This window comes from Lycorma delicatula, chromosome 5 (genome assembly GCF_047948215.1).
Source record: "Lycorma delicatula isolate Av1 chromosome 5, ASM4794821v1, whole genome shotgun sequence".
Lineage (NCBI taxonomy): Eukaryota > Metazoa > Arthropoda > Insecta > Hemiptera > Fulgoridae > Lycorma > Lycorma delicatula.
Genome location: NC_134459.1, coordinates 88,315,425 through 88,342,728, shown reverse-complemented (window position 1 = coordinate 88,342,728; position 27,304 = coordinate 88,315,425). Strand labels below are relative to the sequence as shown.

The window sequence follows — 27,304 nt, the reverse complement described above, 5'->3', positions numbered from 1 at the left end:
TTTTACGCAATGTACGATGATTACATGAAATAAAAAAGTAACGAAGTTACGTTAATTTATGTTAATATCTAAACTTAAGCAGAATCACTGCTTATCAAATTACAGCAAAAATAGAGATCCCGGAGGATCAACATGAACCTAGAGCTACCTAAATCCTCACAATCAAAAATCAGGAACAAAAGATTAAGGAAAAGAAAATGAGTGAACGAAAAAAGAAAGATCTATCCATGAAGAAGCCACATTTAAGAGACAAAAATCTCAACCATATGTTATCTTCGGCCTCCTCCAAAGCAATGGACGTTCATCACACCCACAATTTTTCACACATTTTTTGCTACATTTTATTTAAACTAATTTTATTTGAAAGTGAGATACTATTCTCCAATTCTTTAATAAAGGTGACAGTTACACAGTTGCTGAAACTAGAGAACGTGTACACAAATTAAGACCAGAAGAATTATATCAACCGACTTAGGGAGAATATTGTCCGACAATATCAGAGGAGTAATGAACTAAAAGAGAAGAAATTTTTATTAAAGATCGGGCATGTACGAGTATGCCTCAGTGTACATGTTGTTCTTGTGAGGGTTTATTTTTCAGTCACTCTGTAGTTAACTTTAATGTAGATAAAATTAAACAGAGATATCAGAATAATTAAATAAAATTAAACTAGAAAATCAAAAAATAGTATGATTCTAAATTATAATTTTCAATTAATATTAAATAATCAGATGTTTCATCAAACCTACTACATATATGTAATAAAGCGTATTAAATTACATATACACATTTTTAAATGTGCATAAAATTTTATTTCACTAATAACTTCTGATTTTTTCTCATAAATATTTTTTTATTGCTTTTATTGAATTATTAGTTATTGTAAACATTTTTTCTACAATCACAGGCTAATAATTATTAATAAATCAATATATTTAAATTTAAAAAAGGAGATAAAGTCTGATTCAAACCGATGTGCCTTCCCTTGTTAGATCCAAATATTTCATTAATTAAAATTTTATTTGACTATAACTCTGGAACCAATGAAAATAAGTACCATTTACGATATATCGTTGAAAAGATCTCAATGATGAGGCTTTATTACTGCGGTTAAGAAAAAGTAAAAAATCCCAATTTTTGGGATTTTTGGCTTTCTTGGACACTTTTGGTTCAGTCGATTGCAATCAAAAGGGGAGGTGGACAACTAGATGTTACAACGGTCCTAAATCCAAACTTTCAACATCCTACAGCTAATCTCTTTTTATTTATGTCGAGATACGTACATATATCACGCTGAAACTAGTCAAAATGGATTCTGGGACGGTCAAAATGGATATTTTCGTTGAAATCTGAAAACCGAAATTTTTTGCGATTACAATACTTCCTTTACTTTGTAGAAGGAAGTAAAAATATAAGAAAGGTAAATGAAGTTATAAGAACTTTATATACAGATTACGAAAATGATACAAAAAGAAACAAATAAATGATCGATTTGAAAAGATGTATTTTCAAAAGTTCAACTACGCAGATCGAAAAATAAAAGCACGAACTTCGCAATATATACAATCACAAAGAACATTAACCTTTCAGAAAATAACTGAAAACAAGTTTATCTTATATCGAAATTTGTTTTTTTACTTCATGATGAAAAGAATAAGAAAATCCGGTTTCTTTTACAAATATTTACATGTAATACAGGTTTTAACGATCCAATTAAAATAATTTTGAAAATCATGCAAAAAAAATTAAACAAAAATGATTAGGTAAGGGGGTACGTTTAATTTCTAAATTAAAAAAAAAATAACAAGGCAAACTGTGCATAAAAAAGTAATAAAAATGGGATAAAAAAGATAACTACTCGTTCAGCTACTCAACGAAGACTGCTACATTAAAAATTATTTTTAAAGAGTAGATAGAACAAGGATCTCGGTGAACTTTTATCGTTACAGTAACATCTAGTAACATAGAATAATAATAATAATTTAGATGTCAATGTTTTCAGAAATTTTTCAATCGAATCTGATTATTATAAACAAAAAAATCAAGATTCAAAAGTATCTCTTAATTATTTCTTATTAAAATATTTTCATCTACTTTATTTATATTTTTACTAAATTACATTCTTGTAGCATCAACTAATAAATTGCATGTAAATTTATTGATCTTTATCACAATTTAATTTTTTTTTAATAAAAATGAAAAAATTACTCTGTATTATTTAGATTACTCTGTATTATTTAGATTATTTAGATAAAGGGAGGTGAACATATTCAAAAATAATTTCACGATAAAAATATAGTTAAATTTTTGTTATTTTGCACTTGAAGTATCAGCGTGATAATGCTTAAGTAAAAATCAACTCGAAGTGTTTTTTTTTTTTAAGAAAGCTGTATCGAAATTGGTCTGTTCATTGTAGAGTTATAATTCACAAACATGCTGGTGCGTACAGTGTAACAAATTCTTTTCTGAAGAGAGGTAAAAATTATATACTCGATGGGCAAGTATTAAAAAAAAAATACGTATATAATATATATATATACATAAAATGTACATGACCAGTTTCCTTAACATTAACACGTTAATTGATGTTCTAATCAGATGAAACACCTTATGTAAACATAAAAAAAAATTAATTTCAAGAAAAATCAATAGTACACCGTACAAAAATTATTTACATAACATTTAACATAGCTAGAGAAAAAGCTATAAATAAATCATATAACAGAAGCTACAAACTTTCTACATTTGTATATATTTACAGACTAATTTCCATATTGTATACTAAATAGTAAACTTGTTCTGTGTGTAGGTAAATACATTTTATAATTTATAAGTAACACTAGTTAAAATGCATCATATAATAAAAAAAACCCTTTCAATAAAAGAAGTTAAAAAATGACAAAGAATAGCAGGTTTTCAGGAGAAAACAAAATATCGGATTGAAGAAAGGAAAGATAAATACAGGAAGATTGTGGTAGAAATGAGAAAGAAAAAACACTTTCCAAAATTAATTGTTAATTAATTAAGTGATCCCCAGAGGCATACTCGAACCAAAAGAAGTTAAAAAGTAAATAAATAAACATAAGCCAAATGTACGGGTTAGTAAATCAATTTGTTAGGCACAAGTCAAATTTTTTATTTTATATCTCGGAACATGATTTATCAATATTTAAAATTATTGAAAACTTACTTGTTAAAAAAAATCTTATCGAAATGTACCATATGAAACTTTGCAACTGGAAATTTGATATTCAGTAACATCAGACCTACATTTCTTATGAATATTTCGTATCATTACGTTATTTTGTCCCTACTGATTATTAATTATATTTTAGGGAAAATATTCAGCAATTTTAACTATTTATAAAAATAGTTTTACAAATATAAATATATATAGTTCCAGTCCATGTAAGAACAGTTGGTTTTATATGGATTTGAATGATAGATTGTGGACACCGGTGTTCTTTGGCGGTTGGGTTTCAATTAACTACACGTCTCCACGTCTCAAGAATGGTCAATCTAAGTCTGTTCCAGATTACATGTTTACCGGTACACACACTTACATTGAATTACATCTAGAGATATGTTATTAAGCCGGTAGCAGTATTTGCCTATATAAACACACATAGACGCATAACAATTAGTAGCTGGACAACTTGTTGAATATATATATATATATATATATATATATATATAAACTAAATAATCCAAATGATACTGGCTTAATGACAATGATAAAATGATATTGCATATTTGCCAGTGATAACGTTATTTATATACAAGCTAAAAGAGCTTTTATTCAAATTATAAATCGGCTGGTATAAGATTAAGGAATTAAAAAATAAATCCTTTTAAAAAACTTTTATTGGAAGCAAAGCATATTTATCATAAAAGAAAGCCTTCCTTTTTGACGTTTTAATAAATTCAGGTCTAGAATGAAATTTGTTATTAGTAGAAACAATGAAGACAGATATAAAAATATATGAATCGATATATTGGACGTACGGGTAGGGATGGACAAGAAAAAGGAATGCAAAAATCATTTAAGCCACGAGGACAAAAAACAATTAGAATGTTTAATTTCAAATTTGATTTCTTAATAACAACGACTCACACAATTTTATTATTTTTTTTATTGTATCGAATGTTACAGTTTTACCATCTGCAGGCAGTAATCAACAAGTAAACAAAAGTTTTATAGTATTATTATTATTAGTTACAATTAACTATTAATACTGTACATTTACATTAGATCTTTATTGCATCCAAATAATTAATAATGAAACTGTACTTGCATAACAAAATTCTTTTGATAGAACAAAGTAGAAAAAACACTAAGAAAGCCCAATCAAAAACAAAAAGGAAAAGATTTCGTAACCTCAAAAAACAGTTGGAAAGAGAAAACGTATTATTCAATTGCAAAACATGATTAATAACCCAATCTCAAATAAGCACGTAACAATAGTCTTTCAAAAGTCAATTAAAAACTAAAACACGTGTGTAGACGCATTTTTTATAAGAACAAAATAATCGTAGAGTACATTATAATGTTTATGTCCGTACACAAACACGCACACAAGTGTATATGTTGTACAAATATCCGTTTTGTGTGTTTTTGATCGAGTCATTCACAAGTTAGGCTGTTCAGCAGCTGGCATTATCTTTGTTTCAAAACTGGCAGTCGGGAGCGCAGAGCTCAAACACACACAACACATACACATACAAAGATATAACGCACGTCAGTCATTAGCAGCTGGGTGCAAGCAAATCCGCTTTTCATTACGGATATATCTAACCATATGGTGCTAAAACTAGACGTTATACGTCAGTTACGATTCTGTCATTAACACGTTTCGATCTAAACCAACGTAAAAAATAATTATATTACAAATACTATTTTTCAAAACATACGAAGAAAGAGCAATTACATTTTATTTCTGTTTTCAAACTTAAACGAAGTGTGCAAGTAACAGAAATAGATTATAAAGAGAACAATTATGTTGAATTTTCAACTTAAATAAAAAAAAAAACTATTGCTGGACTGAAGATTGAGCAATTAGAACTTCCAGTTTAGCGTATACATTTTTTTTGGCTCAAAGGAATAATATATTATCATAATAAAGTAGTAAACATGACAATCGATAAACCAGAACAAAGGAGCAATGAAAGAACCAAGGTGGATGCAGTAGTCTGCAAATTAGTAATTAATAAAGGGAATTCTAAGATGCATTTTACAAAAAGAAAAAGATGACAATTTTCACAAGAACTTCGTTTATGTGTCTCAACCCTCGTTTCCACACACACAAACACAAACACACACACACACAGTTTTGAAGTTTGTGTACAACTTTGCTGGGGACTATGTTGAATACAGTCACAAAATGTTCGTCGTTGCTACAGCAATAGTACGGAAATTACGAACATGCTAACAAGCGAAAGGTTGGTCATGCTGAAGCTGTTTTTGTAATTACTATACTATATTTTTAAGTTAAAAAACACAAATGTCCTCATAACGGATAAGTTTTTTTTGGGCGAAACGGACAACTGACGGTAGTCCTTTATGACGGAACTGAGGTCATCAAGAGCTATGAAACTTTGCTTTACAGATTTTGTGTTTATTTTAAACTACATGATAAATTATCTCTCGACAAATATTGGCTCTGTTGAAATTTTTATAAAGAGTTATAGATACGACAACGATCAATAACGCATCTGGTTTAGTTAATTTATGTATGAAAATATTAAAGGAAAAATCTGTCACGAGAGATAAAGATCGGAATACGTATGGTAAATAATTAAAAATTTAGGTTGTAGAAACGAATTGAGTTTAAAAGATTAGAATAGAATATAAAAACTGATATGAAAAAATTCACCAAATCAACCAAGTTCCAATAATAATAAAAAAAAAAAAAAAAAACAATATAATAAAATAAAAACCACCGAATTGGTCTAGTGGTGAACGCGTCTTCCCAAATCAGCTGACTTGGAAGTCGAGAGTTCCTACGTTCAAGTCCTAGTAAAGTCAGTAATTTTTACACGAATTTGAATACTAGATCGTGGATACCGGTGTTCTTTGGTGGTTGAGTTTCAATTAACCACACAACTCAGGAATGGTCGAACTAAGACTGTACAAGACTACACTTAATTTACACTCATACATATCATCCTCTGAAATATTATGAGTGGTAATTACCAGAGGCTAAACAGGAAAAAGAAAGAAAGAATATAATAAAGTAAAGGAAAAATTGGAAAATTAAAGAAAAACTACAAGTCTGATACTTGTTTTCCACTTCCAGAATTATTTATACTGAATAATTGTGTATGATGAAACTATTAAGTGCGAAATTTACTAATTTGTATATTTTAACAAAAGCATAATGTTGTCGCCTACTCATTGTTGACCTATATGGAATAATATTATTATACTGCATGAAAAAACTGCAAAAACGGTCAACTATAAAGTCCAAACAACACACTATATCAACTAATGCAAACGAATCTGCAAGAAAGCAATGTTGAGCTGCCCATGATAATACTATTAAACAGTACACCAATTAGCGTAAGAAAAGGAATTCGATTGTCGATTATAGACAATCGAACTAAGTCAAACGAAGATTTGTGATGAAGATAACCCTTCATCGCCAATTTAGGTTGGTTTCTTCTAACCCACTCTTGTTTTTTTTATAATATTAAAAGTAAAGAATATAAAAAGTACGACTGCTCTTTCAACCTTCTCGAACACTGACGTCTTTGTTCATTACTAAAAAAAATTAATTAGGACCAAACGTTTCTGTTCAACCATACAAAGTTTAATTTAGTACCTTGTGTTATAAATAGGTATTCATAATTGATATTATTAAATACTGAAATAACACTTTGCGTGGAATTTTGCAATATAAGATAAAAACATTATTATGAGATCATTTTGTAACCAAACGTTACATAATGAGTTACTAAGTTACTGTTTTAAAAATCTATGTTTAGAATTCAATACATATATTTTTTGTTGTCTTATATTTCGTTTTTCAATTACGAACCATAAATTAAAAATATTGACTCACCAGGTTTTCATAAGGTTAAAACGGATCTTTACTGAATTTCCATTAGGAAGCTCTATTTTATATCAATAAACTATTTGAAAATAAGATGCATTTTTGATCTATTTTAAATAAGATGTTTGCGAATTTCCATTCGCAAACATCTTTTGCCCGACAACATTAGACGATATCACTGAATATACCGATCTAAGGCCGGAAAACCACTTCAATTAATACATATCCAAATACATCAAACTCTGCTAATAGGAATTGGCCAAAAAAATCATAACCCGAGAAATTAAAACAAGGAGAATATGCACTAATAGTTTATTTTATCTAACACACACACACAAATGCAGTGGTATCTGAGAGTGTTAATCTTTCACGCAACTACTCAACCGACTGAACTGAAATTCTGCATGAACATAATTTTTATATCTGAAAAGAACATAAAATTATTGCCGTTAAGAAATATTACACCGTTTCAAAATGGTGGTCGATTTAAAAAACTGTAGGACATCGTATTTGGCGACCACTTGCAGTATTTGAAATTAAATTTTCTAAAAAAAAAAAAGAAGTCTTTCTCGTTTCGGTTATCGAGAAAATTAGCTTTAAAGGTGCGATGGTGTACAGCGAAACGGCTCAACCAACACAGCCACTACCACTGTTACTATGTTACCTGCCTCCGGTTACTTAACACAAAAAAATATATATATAATAAATAAATAAAAATGAGAAAAGAAGAGAAAGTACGTGGATTTGTCGGGTGACGCTAAAAACCGAGCAAAACACTTTTTTACTCGTACGAAGGACGGGAAAGCAGTTATAAATTCCATTTTTAAGATGGGATCGACTATTCTGAAAGCCCCATATTTCAGATCAATCAAAGTTTCGAGACCTATACAGACTAAACCGTTTCTCTGAAGAAATTACATACACTGATAATTTTTATAAATTTAAGAAGGTTTAATTGTTATTTATTACGAATGATTAACACAAGCATGAGAATAATGAACACAATGGGGATCCAGAAGGCGGAGCCTACTAATTAGACGAAAAAGGCGAGCGAAGCGAGCCCTGACTGCTAGTTAATAAAAATGTTATAATTACAAATAAACAAGCACTTCAGTACAGCTAAGAGTAATTAACAATCGATATGCTAATAAACTTTATCAAATTTTAACTAAATAAATACGGTAATCTTAATAATTTTGTAAACGCTATAAAAAAAAAACGCAATACTATAATTAAGAAAAAGTTTTATAAGATAAATATCATTGTTCCTCTTTTCAAGAACGATTTTTTTTCTTAAGTCATGTCAACATCAATTAAAATTAAGTGATAACCTTAATATTATTTATTGACCCTAATTATAAACTGAGTTAAACCATAACACATAGGGTTCATTCTGAGAAATAAACCGTTAAATTGGTCAAAAAAATTACGTAAATAACAAAAAAAAACATAAACGCCGACAAAAATATTACAGTAAACATAAAAAAACTTTTTATCAAAATATGTAAGGGTAAAAATGGTCGCAAAGAAATAAGGCATCTTCCTGATTTGTAAAACAAAAAAAAAAACATTTTTAAATTGTAAACTTTTAAATTCAAATTTCATATTTGAAGAAGTCTATTAAAGAAAGCCTAGTAAATTAAATCTTCAGTTGTTATGATATCCTCCTCGCTGATCATCGATCAGCTATTGTCACTATTTTTTAATACAGCCGATATTGAAAACTATCATCAAGCTATATACATAATATGCATATGCATAAAATTAAACAATCATTGAAAATAATTTAACGAAGACAATTAACAACGAACTAATCACGATTTAATTGCATAATTTATTTAACTATTTAATCACGAAGCTTACTAGACATGACGTCAATGAATCATTATGTAATCATGTAAGAGGCGGACTGGCAGTAAACTGTTTATAGACAAAATCTACAGTAGTTTCTAACGATTGACAGAATATCAGTTCGAAAATAAGTAAAAGTTTGTGAATATGGTTAAAAAATAAAAATATACAGAGTGATTCAAAGAAACGGGAAATTAAAAAAATTAAATAACGTTAATGAAAAATTTTTTTTAGAAAATGAATTTTATTTCATATAATTGTACAAATGTTGCCATTTTAGGATACATACATTTTAGTTTATTTTTTAAAGATGACATTTTCCAGGTGACCTCCTCTTCTACGTAAACACTCACGAAGTCTCTTCGTTAAATTGTTCATGGTTTGACGTAACATCTCAACTGGAATTTCCGGAATTGCTTCTCGGGTCTTTGCCTTCAGTTCTTCCGTTGTAGCAGGTCTACTGTGGAACACTTTGCTTTTAAGGTGGCCCCACAAAAAGTAATCGCAAGATAAGAGATCAGGCGATCTGGGAGGCCATCTAATGTCACCATTTCGTGAAATGACACGTTGTCCAAACAATCGGCGTACAGCTGCCATCGATATTCGTGCAGTATGTGACGTTGAAACCAGGCTGTGTTAAGAATTGGTGGAAATCTCTTTTGTTGTTCCACAACAAAGGTTTCAAGCATGGCTACGTAACGAGCCGACGTCACTGTAATCGCAAGACCGTTGTCATCCTCAAAAAAATAAGGGCCTATAACACCGTAAGATGACATAGCACACCACTCGATCACTTTCTGGCTGTGCAACGGACGCTGGTGTAGCTGCGTAGGATTTTTTTGTGCCTAGTATCTGAAATTTTGCTTAACAAATCCACCGAGGTGGAAATGCGCTTCGTCTGACATCCAAAGTTCGTGAACAAACTCTTCGTTATCATTTATATTCTGAAGCATTACATTACAGAATTGTGCGAGCACAACTGCATCGTTCGGTTTCAGTTCCTGGACGATCTGCAACTTGTATGGATGGTACTGCAAGTCCTTCACTAACATTCTTCAAACACTTGAACTATGCAATTGTAAAGATGCTGAGAGATGACGGATTGACCGATGTGGACTTCGTGTGACAGCATCTTGTAAAGCTTGAACATTCTGTGGTGTACGGACGGTTCGCTCAGGGCCTGGAGGTTTCTTTTTCATTGCCAAACCAGTTTCCTCAACATTAGATATCCATGTTTTAATTGCATGTGCTGATGGAACACTGTCGTGCCGTCCCAGATTAAAATGACGGCGAAATTCTCTACCTGCTCCCTCCACACTGTCATTGTTTTTGTAAAACGCTTTGATAGCAAATGCACGTTGCGCACCACTCCAAGGATCCATGACAACTAAATGGCAGGTTAGGTTAGAGAGACTGGCGCCACTTATCAAGTGGTACGAATCGCCCACGGCTACCAACACAACTTTCAAAATTTCCCGTTTCTTTGAATCACTCTGTATATACCAATATAAATCAGTGTAAAACAACTTGACGAATATTATGTATATTTCGCCAAAATTTAGATTCTTTAATTTTTGTTAATTAGTAATAAATCTTTTTTATTTTTTAAGCTATTAAATGTATGGTTTTGGAGATGGAGGAATAAATAAACCTATTTCTTGACCTACAAGGGCTTACATCTAATTGAAAGTCTTCTAAATACAAAATTCATTCGAGAAATACGTAAATCACCGAGTCATTGTTATTTTAGAGTTACCAGTAAAACTACAATGTTTGTTTTACTACAAATTCTGTACTGACGTTCTATTTAATTATTGATTTTAGCTTTGGACGATCACTACAAGGAAATCAATGATTAAATGACAAACATTCTTAAAAAAAAAATTTCAATGAAATGTGTAGTACTATTTGAAAAGGTAGGTACAGTATTATACAAAGCACATCGGTGAAGATAGCTCAAATATACGAGTAATATTTTTATCCCTACTGGATAAACAAGTAAATAAAACTAATTTTGGATATATTACCCACCAATTTACTATATCTTTTTTATGAGACTGTTATATATTTCTCTTTTCATGTGTTAACGTTAAAATGTCATAATTTAGTTCATCCAATTTTCAATAACAGATTAACGTTTACCTTTTATATACTGTATTCCGTTTCTCACTGGCAATTATGTAGAACATTAAACCTGTACATAATAATAAAATAGTTTAAGAGTAAAAAAATAAAGTACCAGAAGAGTATTTAATATAATATAATTCTATTATGATCCCGCGACTTGTCGAGAGCAATTAATATGTTTTAACTTGTTTTATTTAATATTATAAAAATACATTATTGTTTTCATTATAGATATACCATTACTATTAACGTTTAATATTAGTGTAAATGTGAATGGCTCGCTTTCTAAGACTACTAATCGAAAATGTTAAAGAACAATTTAGATCCGGAATAACAGCACAAAGTGAAAGGTAAAGCTGCTACGATTTGCTGATGATATAGTTATTCTAGCCGAGAATAAAAAAGATTTAAAAGAAATAATGAATGGCATAGATCAAGTCCTATGCAAGAACTACCGCATGAAAATAAACAACAACAAAACAAAAAAAAAAAAAAGGTGAAATGTATTAGAAATAATGTAGATGGACCACTGAATATAAAAACAGGAAGGGATAATATTATGGAGGTAGAAGTTTTGTTATTTGGGAAGTAGAATTACTAAAAATGGACGAAGCAGGAGCGATATAAAACGCCGAATAACACAAGCGAAATTAGCTTTCAGTCAGAAATATAATTTGCTTAAATCAAAAATTAATTTAAACGTCAGGAAAACATTTTTCAAAGTATATAATTGGAGCGTAGCTTTATACGGAAGTGAAACTTGGACGATCGGAGTACCTGAGAAGAAAACATTAGAAGCTTTTGAAATGTGGTGCTATAGGAGAATGTTAAAAATCAGATTGGTGGATAAAGTGACAAATGAAGGTGTTGCGGCAAATTGATGAAGAAAGAAACAATTGGAAAAACAGAGTTAAAAGAAGAGACAGACTTATAAGCCACATATTAAGTCATCCTGGAATAGTCGCTTTGATATTGGAAAGATGGGAAAAATTGTGCAGGCAGGCATTGTATGGAATATGAAAAACAAATTGTTAGGGATGTAAGATGTAGGGGTATACCAAAATGAAACGACTGGCACTAGATAGGGAATCTTGGAGAGCTGCATCAAATCAGTCAAATGACTGATGACATAAAAGAAAATAAGTAAAATTTTGAATTTAATTAATAAATAAATAATTACAAAACTTGAAAAGATAAGTGCAAACGTTTCTCAATTTTCATGCGGTAAAAGATATGGTAGATCCATATAGAAGACACCCTACCCCCAAACAAGTAGAATTTGGCAAGTAATGCAAATAAAAAGGCGGTTCTTCAAATAAATAAAGTGTTGTTCACCATATTTTAATAGTTAATTTTTTAAATTGGGTAATATACATACTTCCATATTTTTTCTTTTAAACAATTAGTTTGTCATAACAAATAAGGCGAAGATTCAAAAAATAAAAAAACGAACATTAATCAAATAAATTATAAAATTGTATAAATATTAAATAAAATAGGGTTAACCTAAATGTCAAAGAACTGAATGATTGTATTTAAAAGGTTTTTTAAATGTGCAATAATACCGCACCCAAGTATTTAACTTTGTTGGTAGTGGGCTAAATACACAATAACAACAAAAAAAACCAGGACCGAATCAAACCTGCTATTCCACACCATACAGCAACAAGAACGAATAACAATTCCAACCCACTATCTTTGATGTGGGTAGATTTCTGGCTCTCTTACAAAATCTATTTCAACAAATTAATTTTTTTCGTCTGAAAAGGTCGTTATGTTGGTATACATACAAACACAGAGGGTTTAAAAACGACCATTATTTATGTCTTATGAATTACTATATAGAAGGTAGAACATTTTTAGATAAGCAAATTAGTGGTAGTTATGTTATCAAAAACAATCCAATAACTTATGCTAAAATACACAAAAACATACTACTGAAAAAATTAAACAAAGCTTGTTACTACAAAATTTAAGTCATTATAATTAACTCACGTTACTTTAAAACAACCAAATAAAAAGTTAACAACATTTTCAGACAAAAAGTTTCAAATATAATTCAATATTTTTACTGAATTGAATATTGTATATGCTAATTCTTCGAAAGTAATATATATATATACTTACTGATGAAATTAAATAAGACAAACAATATGATTTAGGGAAATTAACCAAATAATTATTATCCACAAATAAAACTTACATTATTTGATTATTTTGGCGATTAATAAAAAAAAACCCATAATCGAACCTACAGCCACATTTTATTATTTCATCTCGCTAAGTTTTTTAAAATAAAGTAATTGCATAATGAATTCTATATTTAAGTTTATAATAGTTTATTTAAGTTGAACAATAATTAGGACTGTATGTTTCAAATAATTCATCAAACGAAATATCTAAATCCTAAAAGCGACTTATATGAGATGTATACTTTTCAACTTATCTTTGAGGTTTTCGTTTCATAAATTTGTAATGTTTGGAAAAGCTATAATAGAAATGTAAATTGAAAATTTTTATTTAGTGAAGGGTCAAGTATGAGAAAAACTATGGTTAACTCGAAGCTACACGTATTTAAACGTCTTTTCAATTCATTTAAAATATTGCAGTGCTGTAATTTAAAGTATAATTAAATAAAACAATTATTTAAATGACTCGATTTTCAATCCAATTTGAAAAAAAATGAAACTGGAAATATAGATTTTTAGTAATGTTCGAATTATGGAATAATTGATGGAAAACATAACCTCAAAAAAATTCAGAAAACTAACTCAAGATGTTAAAAATAGAATTATTTTTGTAAATCAAAATCCGCTGATGCTATAAATAAAAGTTTTATTATGCAGAAGTTGCAAATATAAAATTTAAATTGTAATAATGAAAAGAAGTTTTTTAAAGCCGAATTAACTCATAATAGGGCAAGTACATCTATATATTTTAACTATTGCCTTCCGTCAAGATTACTATTCAAGAACATGTCCGTTAATTAATCCTCCGCCAACAAAAGTAGACAAAAAAAAAAAAACAAGAATTCAAATGTAGTTAAAAATTACACGTATTAATAACCTTGGTCTAATATAATTATAGGTCAGTGATTTCTGACTGAATAATTCTTATATCATTATACACAGAAGTCTAGCAGCACCATCCCTCGTTCACGTTATATAAATATACCTATAGATTATTAAACATTCCAAGAGGCCTAGGGCCAGAAATTCTTGTTAATTAGAAGCTGAATAAAGAGAGATTGCAAAAAGTACCAAGGAGCTGATAACGCTAAAACACAAGAGCTGTCAACCACACGCAGGGGAAGGTTCCTTTCCACCGTCGACAACACACTAAACAGCGGTTATTACCGATTACTAGGAATTCTGATATTGAGTTAATTTTACAGCCTTACAAAACTCATCGAACTGCAACAACCAGACGTTAAACAAAACCTCAGCTATGTGTTATGTGTATATAACTTAAAAAATCTGATGCGGATCCACATGACTTCTTTTTACGCCTATTAAATTGCATATACACATTTTTAAAAGTATATAAAATTTTATTTCACTAATAACTTCTGAATTTACTTAATATTTTTCTTCTTTTATTGTTATTGATGAATAATAATAACAATAATATTACTTATTGTAAAACTTTTTTTTACAAAGTTAATAATTATTAATAAATCAATATATTTAAATTAAAAAAAAAGGAAATGTAGTCAAATTCAAACCGATGTGCCTTCCCCTTATAAGATCAAAATATATTATTAATTAAAATTGTATTTGGCTATAACTCTGAAATGAAACAATGAAAAATAAGTACCACTAATGAGATATCGTTGAAAACCTCAATGAGAGCTTATTGCAGTTTTAAATCCTGGGTTTTTTGGTACAGTCGATTGCAATTAAAAGGGGAGGTGCACAACTAGATGTTACAACAGTCCTAAATTAAAAATTTCAACATCCTACGGCTAATCGTTTTTGAGTTATGCGAGATACATAAGTACGTAAAGAGGTCACGCCGAAACTAGTCAAAATGGATTCAGGAATAATCACAATGGATATTTCCGTTAAAATCTGAAACCCTATATTTTTCGCGATCACAATACTTCATCTACTTCGTACAAGGAAATAAAAAAAGAACAGAAATATGATTGTATTTCACTACCAACTAATTCTTAGTTCCCCATACTTTGGGAAGCACCTTATACGAGTATAAATTCAACAGCAGATTATATTATTCATTTCAAGCTGAACTAAAAAAAAAATTGCTCTTAGTTTTACGTAAATCACGAACAATTATTAGTAGACTAGTTATCCAGTTCAGAAAAAATTGATTACAAATTAAAAATAACAAATAATAATTACAATTTAATCAAATATCAAAATTAATTTTTATTTGCACAGAATTTTATTAATAAATCTTATTATATATATATAGATTTCTAAATGAATGTTAGTTGGTTTTCCCGTATGCGTTGCTGTACTATTCATCCGTTGCGATGAAACTTTGGTGCGTTGTGCACATGCCCGCGAAGGTTTCTGAACTAGTTTGGATCCAATAGATGGCACTAGGGTCGAGATATTTCGAAAAATTGTATTTATGGTCCGAATTGGCCCACATTCAGAATATATATATTAGTTGCGTGAAAAATAATACTTTTGCAAAAAATGGACCCCGCTAGGTGGCGACGGTGTCAGGATATTTACGAAACAAACAAATATACAGAGTTTCTTTTTCTATATATATATATATATATATATATATATATACACACACAAGGCAATGTTCGAATGTGTGTCCGCTACAAACTAAAAAAAAAAAAATGGAAATGGGATAAATTGAAAGGTTAAATTTTGTGAAGGTCCGTAATGTCCAGTTTTTAATGTTTTATCAAACTTTCAATTGTGTTCATTTAATCTACACACACACACACACACACACACACACACACACACACACACACACACACACACACACACACACACTCACTCACTCACTCACTCACTCACTCACTCACTCACTCACTCACACTCAAATCTAGCAATAGCGAAGCAATGCCGGGTCTGCTAGTGAAATTACAAATATCAATTAAAATTCTAAACAAAATACTAATCACGGATTAATATTAGCAAATAATTAAAACAAGAATAAATTATTAATACAATTAAATAACTTACATTACCAAATTAAATATATGCAGCTATGTACTCATTTTAATGCATCATCATCATTATGTAATAACAATGTACAGCGTCAGTAATACCAACCTAAAAAAAAGAAAAATCACCACATATAAATAAGAAATCAAAAACGATTCATTCATTATATCTTAAAAAAGAAAAAGATTTAAGCATTGCTACCTAAATTATGTGTTTATTTTTGTTTATATAATTCATTACATTACGACAAAACGCAAATATAAAACGTATTTGCAATTTTTATTAAAAAAATTCATAAAAAATGTTTTAAACAATATTTAATTAAAGTATTTCTACTCCTGAATCAACAGGTTTTTTTCTTTACCGTACAAGTACTGAAATTAGTAAATGTGTTTCAACAGATGTTTCTTTATACATAAAAACTACAAAGAATTCTATAAACCATACAAATAATGGATGAGGGTCAGTTTTTATTGTAAATGCACACCTCCTTTGGATAAGTGTCAGTAGTACAATTTAAATTTAATTTAACTAAGAAAATGAAGGGCCTTTTTCGGTAAGGGACCACTTTTTTTTTCAAAAAGAACATTAAAAAATCAAATATTTCTTTTTAATCAATGAAAAATAACAATAATTAACATTATTGTATTTAGTTTAAATATTAATTTCGTTATTAATAAGTTATATATAATTTGTATATTTAATGTTAATTAGACGAGATTAGCGAGCGTGGGTTATGTTGATATACGTACGATTCGTCATTATATAAAATCAACAATCTAATGAAACACAACCTACATTTGCTTAACCTCGTCTAATTAACGTTAGAAATAAAAATTAAATACAATAAGTTATATATAAAATTGTGATACAATTGTAGCACGTATCTAACCAGGTATTAAAATCATATCAGATTTATGGAAAGCATATGATTGTATAGACGTTTTAGAAGGTAAGAATGATACAGTAAATCGTAGCGAAAACTTTGTTGATAAAAAAACAGGTGTATACACCCAAAGTACTGAAGGTTTATGGTGGCGAGCTAAAAATCGAAATAAGGAATGTGACACTAGAAGCGAGTTGTTGGATTCGTATTTCTGTGAATTCTTGTAGCGATAAAATAATAAGATAATGATTTATTTAGATGTTAGTAAAGACGTGTGAAGAAGCAGCATTGTGTTTATTTATTGTTTATTTCTGAGAAATATATTGATTATTGAAAAAAAAAAATTTTTTTTGATTACACACCTAAAAAAAGGGTTATTGGGATACTTTAATAAAAACTATGTTTATTAGGTTAATTTGATCACTAAAAAACAAAAAATATCGGGTTATTTGGTTACTTTTGGAAAAAAATAATAAATCGGTACCCGCTTACTCAAAAGGGCCAAAATGAATGAAAGGCAAGGAATAGATTTAGTCAAATACTAATAAATACGTTACCTAACACTTAAAATACTGTTTTATTTCAATACATACACACTAATATTTCACGTATATTAACTATATTTTTTACCGATTTTTCGAAGTACGGAATTACTTTCGGTCGCATGGTGAGATTGGGAGATGAAAATGAATTTACTTTAGTTTTGAGGATGAGGATTACGAAAATCTTCATTGCGCATGTTAAAATTTGATGAAGATTGGTTAAGTCGTTCTTGAGTTACATTCAATTTAAGGTCGACAACAGTTTGGCTGTGTGTATTTTTCATAAGCACTTATGCACTGAATCATAGTGGGTGAGTTTAAACTTGACGCTTTTGTGTAGGATCTACTCGTTCTTTTTAATTATATTTTCAAATTACGGTTATAATAATTTAATTTTCTTATAAACAGAAAATATATTTTAGAATAAAATTTAAAGAAAAATTACCACTTTTAGAGATCTTATTTAATTTGCTTTGTATTTCTGGCGCAAAAAAAAGTTAAAATAATATAAAGAAAAGTCTATCTTCCTGCGCAGAATTGTCAAAAAATGTTTTAAGTTGTACACATATTTCTGTTCAAAAACAATTTCACGATGTGTTATGCGTTACACAGATGATTAATAGGTATTAAAAAACTTACCCACCGGGTTGGTCTAGTGGTGAACGCGTCTTCCCAAATCAGCTGATTTGGAAGTCGAGAGTTCCAGCGTTCATGTTCTAGTAAAGTCAGCTATTTTTACACGGACTTGAATACTAGGATCGTGGAGACCGGTGTTCTTTGGTGGTTGGGTTTCAATTAACCACACATCTCAGGTATGGTCGAACTGAGAATGTACAAGACTACACTTCATTCACACTCATACATATCGTCTTCATTCATCCTCTGACGTATTATCTAAACGGTAGTTACCGGACGCTAAACAGGAAAAGAAAGAAAGGTATTAAAAAACTTGCCGGCCTCCGCGACGCGAGTGGTCGCGTCCGGAGGTCCTGGGTTAGAATTCCGGTCAGGCATGGCATTTTTCACACACGCTACAAATGATTCATCTCATCCTCTGAAGCAATACTTAATGGTGGTCCCAGAGATTAAACAAGAAAAAAGGTATTAAAAAACTTGATATCAATGTCGCCGGTTGTAGTAAAACTCAGTTTGATCCAAATAACAAATCAAAATAATAATAACCGTTTATACAACTTGACAGAAGGGTTGAAACGAAAGAGAGGAGTTTATGTTTTCAAGAAACCTAATTTCCAGAACAGTTCGTTTACATGAAATGTAGTTAAGATGATTCAATTTTTCTAAAAAGCTTTCAATTTAATTAAAAAGATTTTAATTTTTTTAATTATTTTTTGATATAATTTTTTTTTTTTCATACACTGTTTTCAAGATTTTTTTATAAACATGCGGGGACACGGCGTTACATCGTAATTTTCTCCGTGTTAAAAACATAATCGTAACGTTTCCAATCTTTGAAACAAATAGAATTCAACATAAAAAAATGAAAAAGAAAACCGGATTCAATTTGCCATGAAATATGATTTTTCTTCCTTTTTTCAAAATTACAACTTAATAAACTGGGGCGTTATAATTTCATTGCAGTTAATGTTATGAAGAACAATGTTGGGATATGCATTGTAATATTCAATAAAGCATGCGTGAATGAATGAATAACAAGATAGAGAAAACATTTTTAGTGAATTACTTTAATGTTGATCGTTCTTTCTGCAAGCACATACGCATTATTAATATCCAACATAAGAAGCCACATATGCCTAAGTGCGTGCACTACTTTTTGTTAACATACTGAGCCAACGGTCAATGACGGATGAAGAGAGGTATTGTGAAAATGAAAAAAAAAAATATGGTAAGTTAATTTTGGCAATAGGGAACAAAAGATACAACAATATTGCAGAGCGTAATCCTGTTCTGTAAACTTCCCACACTACAAATTGTGCAAGTAGATAGTGCCGATAATGTAAATTCTATAAATAGATTTATGATAATAAATAATATATTTATCTATAAATTAATATGATAATTACAGTAGTAGAAAATAATAAAAGTTTGACTACATCAATATCTCTTATACAAATCCTCATCGCATTGATGAGGCGTAAAGACAAAAGCAGCAAAAGTAATTAGCTAGTTTCTTTATCGCCTTAGAAGCATACAACTGGAAAATGAGTGGCTAGTAACACAGATGGACAAATGTACGTTTATATATATAACAAAACAAACAAATGTTCATCATGATTATTGTATTATCAAGCAGCCTGAAAAATGATCGTTTAGATCATTTTTCAGGCTGCTTGATAATAATAGCACCATTAGAGGTAAAAATGTATGTGGTTCCCAAACGTTTCCTAGTCGCGGCGCCCTTTTTCAATTAAATTTTTTCATAGTGCCTTGCTATAAGTAAAAGTACTAGTAAGTAAGAGCTAGAAAAAAATAAAACTCGTGTATCATCATTATTTTTTATTTTATAAACATTAAATTAATAATTATAAATATCTTGGTTCAATTAATTATGAAGCTTTTACAATATTTCACGGTGACCTGTGAAGAGGCCGCGGTTTCCCGGAACGCCGCGGCGCACAGTTTGGGAATCACTGATCTAAACGATGATTTTGAATAAAATAAGTTTAGAGGCAAATACTGCGGACGGAAAATGAGATAAGCGGGGCACAATTCTATTTCCCATTACAGGATCCCAATCCATTAATTAAAACGGTAATTCTTCCAAGATTAAAAACCAATCTTAAAATTATATCCGATCAATCATTCCAAAGTTAGTTCGAACAAACGTAAAATTAAAAAATCTGATGTGGATACCACATGACTTCTTTTTACGCCTATTAAATTGCATATACACATTTTTAAAAGTAAATAAAATTTTATTTCACTAATCAACTACTGACGTTTTCATTTTTTTTATTGTTATTATTGAATTATTATTTATATAATTTCTTTTTTACTATCACAGGTTAATAATTATTAATAAATCAATATATCTAAATTAAAAAAAAAAAAGGAAATGAAGTCGAATTCGAACCGATGTGCCTTCTCCTTCAAAATATTTAATTAATTAAGTCAAAATATTTCATTAATTAAATGCTTTGGCTGTAACTCTGAAACCAATGAAAATTAGTACCACTTATGAAATATTGTTGAAAAGATCTCAATGAAAGATTATTACTGCAGTTAAGAAAAAGTTTAAAATCCTAGTTTTTTTTTGATTTTGGGCTTTTTGGACACTTTTGGTCCAGTATATTCCAATCAAAAGGGGAGGCGCACAACTAGATGTTACAACAATCCTAAATCCAAAATTTCAATATTGTACGGTAAAGTGTTTTTATGTTATGAGAGATACATACGTACGTAGAGACGTCACGGGGATACTAGTTAAAATGGATTCAGGGATGGTCAAAATGCACATTTCCGTTGAAATCTGAAAACAGAAGTTTTTCGTGATCACAATACTTCCTTTACTTCGTAGAAGGAAGTAAAATGGTAACGTTGTCAGTTTCATGTTAACTTCCTAACAATATACCTGAACCTAACACAGTTTATAAGTTTACCTAACAGTAAAACTTGTTTACACTGAAGAATGTTTACTAGGTATAGAATGAACAATACGATTTTCTGTGTATTTTTCATCTGTTTTGTTTCAATAAAAAAACCGATTTTTAAAAGTTTTTATTTATTTTTTATTGGCTGTATTTACACACTTTTCTTAGAATTAAATTCTCTATAAGTTTTGTTACTAAATCTTGATCATTTATTAGTTATTTAACAAAGCTATTGTACGACAAACCTAAAAAAAAACTGCTTGTTTTTAGATTACGAATTTTGTGTTTTACTTCGGATAGCTTAAAAACTAATGGAGTTACAGTTATAGGACCTGTTTTACCCTGCTTCCCAGCTCAAATTTCATAAGAAACCACCAACTTTACTCCTTAATTCGGGTCCCGAAAATTACAGTCGGATCTTTTTTTATTAGAAGAGCTAAAATCCGGACGAAATCTTTCGCTAACCGTAACTCGAAAACAAAGCGTTTTCAGTCTGTTTATTTAAACTTTTATCATTATTTTCACCAGTAGAACATGTCCTGAAAGTTTCTTTGTGGGACACCTGTATGATATACGATAAAGAAACTTAACTAATAACAATTAATGTTGAATGAAAATTATACTTATATGTATTAGAATTTCATCAAACCGAATAGAAATAATTAGATTAATTACAGTAGTACCAATAATTGTTACAGATTCTCATTCTCTACTCTATTCAAATTAGTTTATAACAACAGTGGGTGTTTGGGAAAGCGAATATATAACTCTAACTCTGTGTCAACGTAGCACTACGTTTAACAGACTGATATTGGTTCACCGCAAGTTTATATTAAAAGAACGTTAATATGACGTTCTGGAATGGGCATGCCGTACTTTTTAATTTACGGAGTAAATTAAAAGCCGTACTTTTAAATTTACGAGTTCTTGACTGCTATCTCTTTCTAAAACCATAAAAAATAAAAATGAAGTTTCTAAGGACGGTCACCGGAATTAAAGCTATGTTATGAAGTAGAACAAGAAAATGAGACAAAAATAGGCACAATTTAAAATACAGATAATAGTACAAAAGTAAGGGATAAGATTGACGTCATGCTTGACTACTTTAAAAATTTACTATAAAAATTAAGATCGAATATTCACAACTAGGTGGATTATCCATCAAATCACCCATTAGCCAACAAATTTCAACTGGTCTTGAACGTGCAATTTTTTAATTAAAAAAATAACTATATATCTCAGAGCTATCTAGAATGTATATTTTTTGATTTAATTAACAATGTAACGAATAAATAAGATATTCAATGAATAATAAACAAAATAACGTATAACAAAACCCCTAATAAACTGTAACAACGACTAAAAATATTCTAATCTTTTTTAACTCATCAAAGAATCGCGCAAATGAATATAATAGGCGTACCTCGAAGCATTAAGATGAAGAAACATATAAGAGTAATACGATTATACTAATCGTCCAGAACGATGAATAGCGAGTGAGTGGAGCTGCATAAATAATTCACTCCAATAAAGAAAATAATTAATAACCGACCTACGAAACCACTATGATTGAATGATGAAGTTCAAAAGACGACTACCTTTTTTAACGTATTATCAGTAGTAATTTTTCACCGGTCTTGAAATGCAAAGTAACGCCTGAAGTAATATGAATTATTACTACAATAATAATAATAACATCAAAATGAAAGTTGAATGTATTGTCAGTAATTATTTTAGAAAGATAATACAGTAAAGCTGGTGTTCATCTTAAATTTTTTTTTTTTAAATGACTTCAGGCTATCTAGTGTGTACATCGCGTGACCTTCTGTTAATTTCTAACCTTACTTCTGAATTACATTACATCCATCTTATTTTATTCATGTCGGAATCATTACATGCTTGACAGGGAAAAATACTTAACACTGTAAATTAATTTGAAAAAATTATCAAACAGATTTCTTTTTCAAATTTTTTTAATATAAACTGATGGCTATAATATGGTAGGTAACAAATGAAAATTCACGGGATATTTATTTCGTTACTGTTTTTTATACATTTAAAAATAGCTCAAGTACAGTTACATTTTCCGAAATCGGAAAATGATAAGATTTACTTAAATGTTTTATAATATTTTTTTTTTCTTTTAAATACCTAGTATTGGAAATAAGGAATATATTTGTATTGCAAATCCCATATTTTCAAAATAACCACTGTAAAAAATAAAGATAACTTCAAACTAACACGAAACCAAGCAAATAATATTATACCTTATAAGGGATAAGTTTTATATATAAAGAAAGGAATTTCTTCCTTAACAAGACAATGTATAATCCAACACAGTAAACTTTAATAATCTTTTAAGTTGAATTTAATTGTATTCTAATGAATAAGAACAAGCAGATAAAAAAAAAGGATACTGGCACAAAAGAACACAAATTTACTTAAGTTTATTAAAAACTTCTCGAATCACACGTTAAGAATTTAGTTCTGGGAAACCCTGAATATTTCTGGACATTATTTCTATGCAAGGAGCCACAAGTATGAATTAAAAAATTCGTATCAAACAGAATATACCGAGTGTACAAGAAAAAATTGGGATCTTACTTTGCTAAATTATCTTTTGGATGAGGTATACAGTGTTGATTTAACGGTAGAATCAAAGTGCAAACTGAACATTTTTATAAGAGTTGTATAGATGGCCTAGATTGATTACCTACATTTCCGCTTGATAGTGCCACTAGCAAAGATCACGACTTCTGATCTGAAAGCCTTCAGTGTTTTGCAGTTTATTAAATGAGAATCTGTAATTACAGTTCCCGTAGAAAGTTTAATATAGTGATACTACAGGTGAAAATAACATTCATCGATGGTATAATCGGTTTGAAACGACTCGATGTCTCTGTAAAGAGAAGAGTACGGGACAACTGAGGAAGAAAATGAATATGAGGAAAATGTTGACGTGCCAGATAGAGTCTTTCTGTGTAGTCGTAAAACATATATTCGAAAGGACAACTAGCAATCTTGTGATGACGATGTGGAATGTTTTAAAGAAACGCTTAAATGTATGCATTCACACCGTTTACAACTGTTACAGGCTTTGAAGCCTACCGGCTATGGTCTGCAAGCTGACTTCGCGATCGAAATGTCGCAGCATATATATGATACTTTCTTGATCGTATTGTGTTTACTGATAAGTAACCATTTCATCTCAGCGGAAAGTTAATACATATAATTTCCGTATATGAGAGTTCAGAAAATCCCATAAACTCTTACATTACGAAAGGGGACACCCAAAAATGAAATGTTTTCTGTAAGATATTCCGACGACAAGTTTAGGAGGCGTTCTTTTTCCCTGAAGCAAGCGTAACAGGAGTTGCTTACTTGGATATATTGGGTAAACGTATTGTTCCTCAATTGCGAGATGGACTAGAGAATTTTTTTGACAATATGGTGCACCTCCGCAATGTTACAAAAGTACGGGATCGGTTGAATGACGTTTTCCCCAACCACTGGATATGTCGCTTGGACCTCTAGTCAGAGCTTGTTTACGATGATTTTTCACGGTCGACCGATCTATCTGGCCGCACGGGATTTTTTCCGTTGAGTTTTATAAAGGAACTTGTGTACGGGTCTCCACTACCTGCTGATCTAAACGATTTCACTACCTGCTGATCTAAACGATTTGAGCCATAGGACTGAAGTGCAGTCGTCCATTACTCCAGTCACATTGATTAAAGTATGGGACGAACTCTCTATCGGTTAGATGTGAGCCGCTTGACGAAAGATGCTCATATTGAACACTTATAGAGAAAAACTATATTCATTATTCATTTCTTTCGTCACATGTATGATTCACTGTTTTAAATTTAAGTTATGAGATATTAAACAGATTTAAAACCCCGTTATTCTTTTTTGTACCCTTATTTTTTATAATAAAGGTCAGCTACATATTTCCACTGGGATAAACCAATATAGCGATTGATTTGAGTTTGAAAAACGATTTGGAATACTGTACATAAAAAATTTAATTTAAATTCGAATATTTGTCAAAAACCAAGCGCAACTTAATCAAATTTTGTAGCTGAATCAGCTGCTACATGTAATCTGCGTTTACCGGCACTTAACTCTACACGCTTATTATATAACAAAGAGCAAGACAAGACCTTATGTTACGAAATAGTTTACAGACAAAGCAGATATGAGTTATACATGGATTATCATAAATTAACTTTTTTTTAACAGGAAAATTTCACTTATAATATAATTAGAATTAAGACGGAAAATAAATAAACTTCAAAAAGATTTAAAAGAAAACAAATATATATATATATATATATATAATTTTTTTTAAAATTATTTTCAATCAATTCCAAATTTGGAAACTATTTTAAGTTCTGTTAACGCTCGAGATTCAGAGGTCATGGTGAACATGATTAATCCCAATTTTTCTTAATAATAATTAAATTAAAAGATATATCGCAAAATAATTTATGTTTTGATTATTGAAAAACTATCGTTTTAAGATAGATAAAATCATTAAAACATATCAGGAAATATTCAAAACCAATTTTTTTTAAATAAAATTAAAAAATGCAACAAAAATAAAAAATTTGTTATAAATAAAATAATTATGTAAAAAGGAGCCATTCAAAAAAAAAGCTTTCTCTTATATAAAAAAAAAATAACGGACGTAAAAACCGTACGATTCTCATACATTTGTATGGGAAAACAAAAAACATTCCTGTTTACAATTCCATAACTCCAGCCTGTATGTTATTATTAAAAGGGTAAGAGTTGAAGGGAAAGGATTGATAAAGGCAAACGTTGTTAGTTACGCACAAAGGGGAACCGATTCATCACGATGGCAGCAGAAACGATAGCAAAGAAAGGAAAGGAAAGCACAAACATAGATAAATAAAATAAAAAATTCTCTAATACGTCTTTGTATTTCAAATGGTATATCTTTTATCTTCTCGACCAATTTACTACGTGTAAGAATAATATACAATATAGTTAAAGAATAGAATTTGCATATTAAACAAATTTATTACGCTAGAATGACTTGACCAACTTCAGTAATCGTTAAATGATTGCCTACCTCAAGGACACTACAATTCTTAACAATTTAAAAATAAATAAAATGTAAGAAATTAAAGTTAGGAATCAGGTGTACTGTGCATCGAAGAAACTTATAAACATCATACAAATAATACAAGCATTTCGCTGTAACAAGAAGGTCGTCCTTATAATCTATGTTTACGACAGGAATCTAGGAGTAAATTTTATTGAATTAGTCGTGCACCTTAATATAACTTAGAAATTACATTAAAAAAATTAGTATCATGACAATAACATTTTCTTACATAGTTATAAATTCTTTGTTCTTTTCTCTCCCTCCCTCACTTGATTTTCATTTATTTTATCCTCTTATTTATAATTAAGAAAATAAAAATTAAATTTTTAATTAATTTATAGGTTTTACACATATGTTATTTCCTGATGGAAAAGATACCTAAGCTATTCATAAAGTCATCAAGGTAAAAAGCTCAGTTTGCCTGAAAATGATCAATTTTTTAACTGAATATACTTATTTTTACGCTCTTAAAAAAATTCATAAAAATAATTCAGCTAATTCGTAGATCTACAATGACAATACACAAATTTATAAATAAAATTATTAGATGAAACCACATAAAAAAAATAAAAAGTAATGTTTTACAACTTTAAAAAAAATAAATATTACTAGAACCTGATTGTACCTCCACGGTATTAAACTACAAATGAATGATGGCTTTAAAAACCCGTTATTCTTTTTACAAATGAAAGATGGTACCTTTCATAGAAATATTCTAGAACCAAACCCCATCGAAAATAGATGTTTTTCATAGAAACAATATTCCATACAATATACACACATAAAGTGTAAATAATTAAGTTAGATTTTAAAAGAAAAAAATTCTATAAGTACTTATATATGATTAAGTAAATTGTAGAGGTAGATAAATTTTGTTATAATTAAACAAAAATAAATCATCAGAAAGTTTAATTACTTTCTTTATTAAAATTGTGTAAATATCGAGAAAATAAATGTAAAAAATAATAATTTAATTCATAATTCATC

The 27,304-nt window shown here is 29.6% G+C and overlaps 2 protein-coding genes across 2 annotated transcripts in view; both read right to left on the bottom strand.

Annotated features, from left to right (window-relative positions):
• LOC142325173 (unc-112-related protein-like) overlaps nucleotides 1–27,304 on the bottom strand; it is a 327,233-nt gene that overhangs the window by 179,756 nt on the left and 120,173 nt on the right. The gene's annotated exons all lie outside the window — the stretch shown is intronic.
• The window catches only part of LOC142325174 (uncharacterized), a 175,816-nt gene that overhangs the window by 58,323 nt on the left and 90,189 nt on the right, over nucleotides 1–27,304 (bottom strand). Inside the window, exon 4 of the mRNA XM_075366594.1 lies at nucleotides 16,205–16,294. Coding sequence (XP_075222709.1) covers nucleotides 16,241–16,294 — 54 coding nt within the window. The 3' untranslated portion in view covers nucleotides 16,205–16,240. The remainder of the gene's footprint in view (nucleotides 1–16,204; nucleotides 16,295–27,304) is intronic.